The sequence below is a fragment of the Silurus meridionalis genome, chromosome 18 (genome assembly GCF_014805685.1).
Source record: "Silurus meridionalis isolate SWU-2019-XX chromosome 18, ASM1480568v1, whole genome shotgun sequence".
NCBI lineage: Eukaryota > Metazoa > Chordata > Actinopteri > Siluriformes > Siluridae > Silurus > Silurus meridionalis.
In genome coordinates, this window is record NC_060901.1 from 16,988,836 (window position 1) to 16,999,959 (window position 11,124).

The 11,124-nt window shown below is 40.9% G+C and overlaps 1 protein-coding gene across 8 annotated transcripts in view; it reads left to right on the forward strand.

Annotated features, from left to right (window-relative positions):
- atxn7l1 (ataxin 7-like 1) overlaps nt 1-3,396 on the forward strand; it is a 30,045-nt gene extending 26,649 nt beyond the window's left edge. For 6 of the 8 annotated variants that reach the window (XM_046873224.1, XM_046873231.1, XM_046873227.1 and 3 more), the window contains 3 exons: nt 385-997; nt 1,123-1,198; nt 2,164-3,396. In XM_046873224.1, the coding sequence (XP_046729180.1) occupies nt 385-997; nt 1,123-1,152 (643 nt within the window). In that variant the 3' untranslated portion in view covers nt 1,153-1,198; nt 2,164-3,396. Of the gene's footprint in view, nt 1-384; nt 1,018-1,122; nt 1,199-2,163 lie in introns of all 8 variants that reach the window. The other 2 variants (XR_006928539.1, XM_046873225.1) reach the window with 2 other exon arrangements.
- Nucleotides 3,397-11,124: the final 7,728 nt, after the last annotated feature.

Here is an 11,124-nt window from a genome sequence, read left to right on the forward strand (position 1 = left end):
AAATGAATCATGAATGCTAATGGAAATAAATATGAATATATCCATTAATTATTATAATTATATAATTTTTATATATATATGCTTGCATGTAAAAACAAACAGCACGTGGCATCAGTGATTCACGTCTAGAGGCTACTCTCTTACTGTTTAATGACAGCAGACCTTCTCACACGCTTCAGCGCAGACGCAACCCGGAAAATCTGTATGGATTTTTGCCGATTTATGCCGATAGTTGATTAATCAGCAAAACTGATCGTTCGGTCAACCTTTAGTACAAATAAGCTTTGTGTTGGTGTGAGTTTGTTCTGTACACAGATGATGCTCTGTTCAGTGCCGGCATGGTTCTTGCCTCAGTCTGATGATGTCACATGTTGTGTGTGGTAGGAAAGTCCCTCTAGTGGAAGACAGCGTTCCTTGCATGTCCGATCCATCATCTCTGACTATGCCGTTACTGCCAAGCTCCACTCCGTCCATCGACTCCATTTCCTCTGTGTCCTGCTCCACCTCGGTCTCCCAGAACGGCAGAATCTTCTGCTTCCAGGAATCCAAACTGCAGCTGAATAAAACAGCCAAGTCGTTAAAAACCTCTGCAGACAGAGTGCTGTTGAAGAAGCTCAAGCCACCTGCAGTTGCTGAGAAAAAGTCTGAGAGTGGGTACCATCCTTCCTGCCATGCACACAATAGCAACGCCACAGCAGCCCTGAGCGTGAGGTCCAAACCGAGCCAGCCAGGAGGAAGTCAAGTCCTGAGCAACACGGACAGATACACCAGCATCGAGCTAAACCTGCCCCCGGCGCCAAAGGGCAAACACGGAGCAGTTCTGTCCCAACGGCTGCAGCCATGCGGATCCACGAAGGGGCACAAACGCAAAACCTCGGGCTGCGATCGAGTGGGCAAAATGACCAAAACAACGGTGCACAACGAAATCTTTCAGAAGAGCAGCACTGCTTTACTCTCGTCGGCAGCTGAGGCGTCCCATAGCACCCTCTCCAGACTGGTGAGCATTGAGATTTAGTGGTACGGACGTTATCATCGTATTAGACTGTAACTCTTGATTGTCATACACTGTTTTGTGTTTGTATAACGACAGTAAGGTGTGTGTGTGTGTGTATGTTTGTTAAGGTTGTGCTGCCATATACAACAAAAATCTAGCGCTTAAATTCACATACAAGATAAAGACATTCGTACCAGATCAGAGGTAAATTCTCAACGGGCAAATCGATTTTCAGCAGTTCGGACGCTATTTCTGTCAGTAATCTGAATGAGAGCTGTGTATTATTGTATTAAGTAATACAGTGGAACCCCGTTGTACGAGCAACTTATAGTACGAGCAAACGGAGATACCAGCAAACTAGCTCGCAAAATTTTACCCTGTTTCACGAGCAAATTTCGAGGCACGAGCAAACCCACACTGCCGGTTCCCCGTATCTGTGGCAGCGAGGGCGTGGCCGAGCGGCGGTTTGTGAATGGAGGGCGGGAAAATCAGTTCGAACATACGAGCAAATGGACACACGAGCAATTTTCAAGAACGAATTATGCTCGTACAATGGGGTTCCACTGTAGTAAAAAAAAGTAGAGTGGAGAAGCACGGTGGTGGGAGCTCTTATTATGCTATATGGCATGCTATGGTTTCACTTCAGCTGGGACTGGGGCTCTGTTCAGGATAGTTATTGTTAGCCAACAATTTTGACGTTTTGAAACCTGCAGGAGTGCAAGAATAAAATTCGACAAAGGGCGAAATGCAAGAACACAAAGGAACAGCTTTAGAAGGTTATTTTTTCCAGAAGTTTTGAAGTCCAGATCTAAATCTCACTGAAATTTTGTGAAATGAAGGAACGGTGACTGAAGCCCCCTGGAGGATATTTGGGACCAAATCAGGAAAGTTGGAAAATTGCTGTATATTACAAGCAATAAATGAGTTACGGGGAGACAAACTTATGTAACCAGCTTATTGTAAACAGGTTATTTTTTCCTAAAACCTTTATATTTGCCTTTTGTTGGATTCCGCTGGTTGTTTTATCACCATTTCAAATTTTGGTGGCACTTATTACACCAGGGGTGTGTATTTGTCATATATATATATATATATATATATATATATATATATATATATATATATACATACAAACACACACACACACACTCTTCATGTGTGTTTTGCAGTCTAAGGTGAATCAGTGACGCTGACTGAGGTGGAACACGTAAAGCAGCTTTTGCAGCAGCGACCCCCGCCTTGACCTGCATGCAGCTCTGTGACCCCACCTGGCCCCTGTGGAGCCCATTGCACTGTGTGTTTGTCTGTGTGTGTGTGTGTGTGTGTGTGTGTGATTGTTTGCACACACACCCAGACTGACAAATCCAAGCCTGCTACAGCTTCAACTGTCTCGTTATTTAGGTACTGCGACTTGTAATGGATCAGCAGGGACATGCTGACGGTATTCTGGTCAGCTGTTACATAAACCTGCACGTGCGATGACGTCAGGGATGTTTCCAGCTCTCCAGTGAGGTTTACAGTGGAAGCGTGTCAGTGCTGCGAGAGCAGGGAAGGCTCTTCAAACCTGACCGGATCTAAAGTGCACTTAGCGTCCTATAATGCCTGAACTGCACAGCAGGCTGCAGAGAAACAAACAAACAAACAAAAAAAAAAAAAAAAGCATTTCACCAAGGGAATATTTTCTAGATGCTTTTTGGCAAGCTGTATTTTTCTAAAGTGGGTGAATTCAGGTTTTCAACGATCAGGACTCGGAAAGCAAACTAGCTTAGTGTTACATTTTGTATTATAATTTATCCCACAGATTTACACAGATCCCACCGCCCCTGTCCCAAGATTTACACGGCGCAAAGGTTTATTTGTACGTCGTTCTAAAAAGTCAAAGTATTAATCTAATAACCTTATTGTTGGAAATATCAGTGCATATGGTTTTTTTTATATAATATTTATTGTTTGTGTCTAACAGAGTTAGGAATCTAGACGTTTCTGTCTTCACTGATCTTCGAAATGGTTTATAAAGAAAAGAAATCCACCACGTCTTCTTTCTCACGATCTAGCCGAGTTCTCGAGACACTCAGGTTCACACAATCAGAAGGAGGAAACGGCTTTAGAAAAAAAAAACCGATTGTTGCAAGCAAAATGGACGCTAAATTTTTGTTCCACACACCTTTTTAGAATGCGAGTGAGCGTGTGTGTGTGTGTGTGTGTGTGTGTGTGTGTGTGTGTGTGTGTGGAATGCCAATCTGCGTTTTTTATTTCAGAAAGGAATTTAATTCGGTCGCTCTTTCACCAGGTCTGTGTAGCACGTATTTAATTATTATTGGTGTTATTATTATTATTTTTTTTATTGTTATTGATTTCGATTCGAACCTGTACAGGTTGTAGCGTTGTTACGATGTTACGATCGAGATGGACCTTGAAGATTTGGCTTGCGAGAGCATCGACTTTTTTTCCTCACAGAGATATACTTTGTGACATAATTGATCTAGTGAAGACAGTTCTGACCAGTTGTAAAGATCCCCTTATTTTGCACTTTGGACTATGAACAGAAATGTAATAATGTTTGTATTTATAAAGATATAATGAGTCATATAATGAGGAATAGGCAACGATATCTGTATAGTTTTGTCCGTGACAGCTGTGTGAGAACATGTAACATTCAAGGACATAACTGTGTGATTCCCGATGCCATAACCCAGTCCCGCGCCTGCCCTGTTATGTGTCGTTATTACCGCATTGCCTTTTGCTGATATGCAAAAAATTTGGCTGTAGGTCAACCGCCAGAGCTAAAAGACCTAAAACCCGGAATCCCCGAAGAGCTCTTCACCGTCCAGGTAATCATGATTTTACCTTCCAGGCGATGGTGTTCAGTGCTTCCACAGAGTACTCAGGAGATGGTTTGGTAACGTGCAAGCAAACGAAATTCCACACATCACACAATATCGTGTAGGTCTTCTTTCAAAGCCTCGGGTGGAAAAAACTGTAAGGTGAATTTTTTAAAAAAGGCCAGAAAAACAGGGTCTGGTTTATAAGGCTTTACAAAGACCACTGCAGCCACTGCTACAGGAATGTGAGAACAATCATCACAATCATTTACATTCAATTGCATGGGGAGGTGGAGATTAGCGGTTAAGGCGTTGGACAAGGGTTTAGAAGGTCAGGAGTTTAAAACCACACCAGGCTGCCACTCCTGGGCCCCTAAACAAGGCCCTCAACCCCATAGCTGCTCAGATGTATGAATGAGATGAGCGTAAGTCGCTCTGGATAACGGCATCTCCCAAAGTGCCATAAATGTAAATGACATTCCATTAAATTCGTTAGATCGAAAATCCGAAGCGATTCATGATCTGACGATGTGTCTGTTTTTTCATTTTGACGCTACTCAATCCTGAAGACACTGGAGGTTTTTTCCAACTAGCATTTTTTTTATTTATTTATGAAATCTCAGAACCACAATGATCTCAATTATCAACGACATTCAATGAGCTGCTGTAAGTAACTCTCATTTCCAGCAAAGCATTTTGTTCCCCATCATCATCACCATCATCACCATCATCTTGATTGTGTAGGCTTTACATTTCGTTTTTTCCAGACCACCTCGCCATACACTACTTTATTCACACAGTGTACAATGCACCGTACACTCCTACTCCTCTCCAACAGCAGTGCAAGCAGTGGTCTCCACATACTGTGGTGTGAAATAGTGTGTGCCCCCTTCCTGATTTCTTAGTTTTTTGCATGTTTGTCACACTAATGTTTCAGATCATTAAACTAATTTAAATATTAGTACAAGATAAACACAAGTGAACACGATATGCAGTTTTTAAATGAAGGTTTTTATTATTGAATGGAAAAAAATCCAAAACTACAAAAGTGTTTGCCCCCCTGTTAAAACTGTGGTTTATCACACGTGAGTTAAATTTCTCTCGCCACACCCAGGCCTGATTACTGCCTCACCTGTTCACAATCAAGAAATCTCTTAAATAAGACCTGCCTGACGAAGTGAAGTAGACCAAAAGATCCTCAAAAGCTAGACATTATGCTGAGATCCAAAGAAACAAATGAGAAAGAAAGAAATTGAGATCAGTCTTGAAAAGGTTATAAAGCCATTTCTAAAGCTTTGGGACTCCAGTGAAGTACAGTGAGAGCCAGTATTCACAAATGGCGAAAACATGGAACAGTGGAGAACCTTATCAGGAGTGGCCGGCTAACCAAAATTACCCCAAGAGCACAGCGACGACTCATCCAAGAGATCACAAAAGACCCCACAACAACATCCAAAGAACTGCAGGCTTCACTTGCCTCAGTTAAGGTCAGTGTTCATGACTCCAGAACATGACACCAGAAGAAAGAGACCTGGCAAAAATGGTCTGCATGGCAGAGTTCCAAGACCAAAACCGCTGCTGAGCAAAAAGAACATAAAGGCTCGTCTCAGTTTTGCCAGAAAACATCTTGATGATCCCCAAGACTTTTGGGAAAATACTCTGTGGACTGACGAGACAAAAGTTGAAATTTTTGGAAGGTGTAAAAGAACCAACAGTAAAATATGGTGGTGGTAGTGTGATGGTCTGGGGCTGTTTTGCTGCTTCAGGACCTGGAAGACTTGCTGTGATAAATGGAACTATGAATTCTGCTGTTTACCAAAAAATCCTGAAGGAGAAAGTCCAGCCATCTGTTCCTGACCTCAAGATGAAGCGAACTTGGGTTCTGCAGCAGGACAATGATGCAAAACACACCAGCAAGTCCAGCTCTGAATGGCTGATGAAAAACAAAATGAAGACTTTGGAGTGGCCTAGTCAAAGTCCTGACCTGAATCCTATTGATATGCTGTGGCATGACCTTAAAAAGGCGGTTCATGCTTGATAACCCTCCAATGTCCAAACAACCCTCCAAACAATTCTGCATAGATGAGTGACCAAAATTCCTCCACAGCGCTGAAACAGACTCACTGCAAGTTATCACAAACGCTTGTTGCTGCTAAGGGCGGCCCAACCAGTCATTAGGTTTAGGGGGCAAACACTTTCTCACACAGGGCCATGTAGTTTTGGATTTTGTTTTCCCTCAATAATAAAAACCATTTAAAAACTGCATGTTGTGTTCACTTGTGTTATCTTTTACTAATATTTAAATTAGTTTGATGATCTGAAACATTAAAGTGTGACAAACATGCAAAAAAAACAAGAAATAAGGAACTTTTTCACACCACAGTACACACACAGACTAATGATTTGGAGCGAATTTATTCTCAGAATTAGTGTGTGAACAAAATCGGTCGTGCGTCACATCAACGGGCCAGAAAATGCTATTCGGATTCATTTGAGACACACTGTTCCATGTCGTATCAAATATGTCACTGATGTATAGATTTTCCTGGTTTAAAGGGCAAAATACTAAAAACATGTTCATTGTTTGTGGGTTGTTTTTATTATTTTTATAAAGGCTATAAACCATCATGCTTTCTTTCCACTTTTACTGAAATCAAGCTGTTTTTTTTGTTTTTTTTTAAGCTCAGTGCCATGCAGTGTGTGCTGCTGCTTCCGAAAGGGCAGAGTTTCTTCCTTAGATTATTTTTTTGGTTACTTTGAATAATAGAAAATGCCCTTTTCCTAGTTTTTTGTTTTCTCGTTATCACAACTTAACCAAAGTCGTTTTCTCGTGATTGTGACATAATTTTCCTATGATCTCGACTTAATTTTATCACCATAACAAACGTTGGAATGTTTCTAGTGATCTTGACAATACAAAATGTCTTTTCCAGTGATCAGTATTTAATTTGACTGTGTGTTCGGCATAAGAGCGCGTTCCAGAGGCAACATCATGAATGGTCTCATTTTCTTTTACTTTGATCAGGGACTCAAACTAAAATAGCTCTGTGTCTGTCAGTGATCGACAACTAACACACAAGTGTCCGACACTTGAGAAGGAGGCTGTCGGGTTTGCAACCTTATTGTAGAAGACAATATAGTGACCCGGAATGTGTAGTCAGCGTTCATTGCCAGCTAACTTGAGACGGACCGGGACGTCTGCTTACAAAGTCATGATCACGAGGAAACAGAAAAGAAAAAAAAATATGCATGGCACCTTAGGACTTTTGTAGAATACTGTAACCTGCAGTTGTGTCCCGTCCCCCCAACACACACACACACATACACACACCGTGATGAAGCTGTTGAGAACTGGAGCCCTGACGTGCTACTTACATCTACTAATAACTCCATATACTCTTGTACACACTTGTGCATATGACTACATTGCTTATTTTGTTGAATGTCAATAGCAAAAAAAAGCATCATTGTGTCATTCACCGTTTCTCGCCCTGTCGGCCCGCGCGTTTGCTACTCCGAAATAGACGTGTACTTTCAGTTTTGACAATGTTTTTTTTTTTTTTTTTGCATTTCAAATGTTCCATAAATAGATCTACATTTTTGTATGATTCTACTTTATTGTCGTTATTTTATTGACTGCGTAGTGCTGTGTCGAAGATCTGCATGAAAGCCTGCAGCAAGTGGTTAAGTGAGATTCGTGAGGTTTGCTTTTTTTTTTCCTTTCAATGAGAAAACCTTTAACCTTTTGCTCTTAATGGGAATTTCCCAGCGGCCTCTTTAGTGAACTCACCTCTAACGAAGTACACAAAGTTTCCAGAGAAACAGGATGTTGCTGCACACTGGTGCAGTAGATAGTATACATTGGCTTTCTTCTTCAGGGTTCCTGGGGTTTCCTTCTTAGCAAGGGTTACTGTCTGGTGTAAACAAGTGCTTTGGATACCTGGAATATTCCTGTTTCAAGGTCAGAGTTCCTGGGATAGATTTCTGACCAAGGGCAAACCTGACCAGGATAAAGCTCCTGCTGAAAGTGAGTCAGAGCGAGAGAGTATAATATTATGGCATGCACAAGAAGTAGTTTATTGCCATGGAGATGGTGTTTAACTGTGATTAACTGTGTTCCTTGCAGAAATTTTTGGAGCTTCATCTCCTCCACCCTGCCTTTGGAAGTGCTACTAAGAAAACAAATAATACCTTCATGGTCCACTTTAATACAAATGCTTATATCGTATCACGTTGCAGCAGCAGAAGACATGGTTGACATAAATAAAAATGGTCACACAGGTCTTAACTGATCGGAGGTTTAATGAAACTTAAGTAATCACTCTTTACAGCTGCAGTGAGCAGAAAAGCATCTCAGATTGCACAACAAAGATAGTGGTAGATGGGCCACATTAGGTGTGTGGGTAGAGACTCATTACTGGTGGCAGGTAAATACTACGAAAAGACCTGGTGAATTGTTCAATATCTGGAATTCTGATATGTTCTAATATGAATGTGTTGTTTAATTTTGATCGCTTTACTTTAAAAACATGGGCAACTTCTGGAGACGGCTTTCTGCAAATTTTCACACAAATCAATTCAATTAAATTTTATTTGTATAGCACTTTTAACATCGTTCCAATGCAGATTTATGGAAATAGATTATTAATGTACATTTTTATTTGAAAGATTAGTACCTATAAGTTTAACCCTAATAAGCGAGCCAGTGGTGATCAGGGTGACTCCCTGAGATGGTATGAGGAAGAAACCTTGAGGGGAACAAGATTCAAAATAAACCCATCGTCATCTGGGTAGCACCGAATGTCCATTCATAATAGTTTTATCATTGTTGAGGTGAACAGCTGTTGAATGATGTACACTTAAATGCAAAATGGTTCATAGTAACTGTTTATATTAATAACAGTCCAAACTTATATTAATGGTTCATGAGTTTGACCCTCCACAGTAACCTCATGGATGTTTAGGCTCTTCATGGGGAACCATCCTCAAGAATTGAACAGAACTCCATCCAGAGGTATGGAATCAGGATGAATCAGGATGCAAGATCTACACACTGCTGTACACATCACACAGCCAGGAAGATCTACACACTGCTGTACACACCACACATCCAGCAAGATCTACACACTGCTGTACACATCACACAGCCAGCAAAATCTACACACTGCTGTACACATCACACAGCCAGCAAGATCTACACACTGCTGTACACACCACACAGCCAGCAAGATCTACACACTGCTGTACACATCACACAGCCAGCAAGATCTACACACTGCTGTACACATCACACAGCCAGCAAGATCTACACACTGCTGTACACATCACACAGCCAGCAAGATCTACACACTGCTGCACATCACACAGCCAGCAAGATCTACACACTGCTGTACACATCACACAGCCAGCAAGATCTACACACTGCTGTACACATCACACAGCCAGGAAGATCTACACACTGCTGTATACATCACACAGCCTGGAAGATCTACACACTGCTGTATACATCACACAGCCAGGAAGATCTACACACCACTGTACACATCACACAGCCAGGAAGATCTACACACTGCTGTACACATCACACAGCCAGGAAGATCTACACACTGCTGTATACATCACACAGCCAGCAGCATCATGTGCTCTCACACTCAGATCCATGCAGGGATTCATGATGGATATTGATAATAATGAGGTTCTTTAAGAAAAATAAAAAATGTCATGATTATTTTCGGAATGGAGTTTTGGAGGGTGGGTGTGTGTGTGCGTGTGTGTGTGTGTGTGAGAATGTGTGTGTGTGTTCAGAGACAGAGATTCTGCTACTGCTACTGCTACTACTACAACACACACACACGCACACACACACACACACACACACACAGACACACACATAGACAAGACACTTTTTTCTCTCTCTCTCTTAAACACACACTTACATGCATTCACACAGACAGGAATGTTCTCTCTCTCTATCTTTCTCTCTCTCTCCCTCTCTCTCTCGCACACACACACACACACACACACACACACACACACACATATATATATATACACTCACATACAGACAAGAGAATTTCAGTACTAGTAGTTCAGTCAGGAGATGACAGGATACTGAAAGTGGTGCAAAAGGTCTGGATAATTATGATGAAAATATAAAAACGTATACGGCCGTGTCTGGGTCATATGGTGGAGCGTTGAAAATGTAATATTGAGAAGTCAGCACTGCTGGACCTGTTTCATAAGTGTATATCAGAATCGGGATCTTCATATCCAAGTATCTTGGGTTGCATGTACAAGGAGGTGCATTGTCAGGTCACACATACAGTGATTTACACAACCAAATGTGAAATCAGAAGACATTTTTTAATTATTTAATAACAATATTAAAATTAATAATAAAATTCACACAAAAGAACCATTCAAATGAACATCAACTAAAGGAACATAAGAGTGCTGTTCTGTATAATACCTTAACACAAATTTATTTTCAGAACAGTGAAAACACACTGGGCCTGAAGCTTGATTAGGCAATTAGAGTCCTAGTATTCAATATCAGTGTAAATGTGAGTAGATAGAAACCAACATATTCCCTCTGCCAGTCACAGTGACTCATTCGCCAGTTGTGGTTGGGTGTTTGGGCTTTTATTTGTCTTTGAGCTCCTGCATATAAAAGAGGGTAGCTGGTGCTTTTCTCTGAGTGTGTTGTTCTGGCCTTTGACACAGCCTGAGCAGCAGAAGGTTGTACAGTAGAGTAAGCTAGGTTCATGTGTCTCAGGGGAAGCACCAAGACACCCAGTAGCTGTCATATGATAGTAGCTGGTGTATTGGCAAGAATTAGCAGGCAAGAAATCAGGCAAGAAATCTTGGGGAAGTCAAAAGAAAGAGCCAACAGATCCCTATTCTATCCCTAAAGGAATTTCATTTCTTTTTATTTCATTTCATTTCATTTCATTTCCTTATAAAGGAATTACCTTTCCTTTGCTTCCCTTCCTATCCTACATTACACTATACTATACTACAAAACAATATACTAATATTTTAGAGAAAATCCTCCTATACTTGCTAATAAGCTCTTCTATTAAATATAATTTTTGGATTATTCACTTAAATGTCTATAGAGCATGGCCAGGAGATCTTTGTGTGTGTGTGTGTGTTTATGTATTTTTCTATTAAGTCTTTATAGTTATTAGTCTGTGTCATTGGTCTTTTGAATTGAATGGGTTTCATTCAAACCGGAAAAGCCCCAAAACAAGTAGCAAATAGTAATAATAATAATAATAATAATATTAATAACGATGACGATTTATC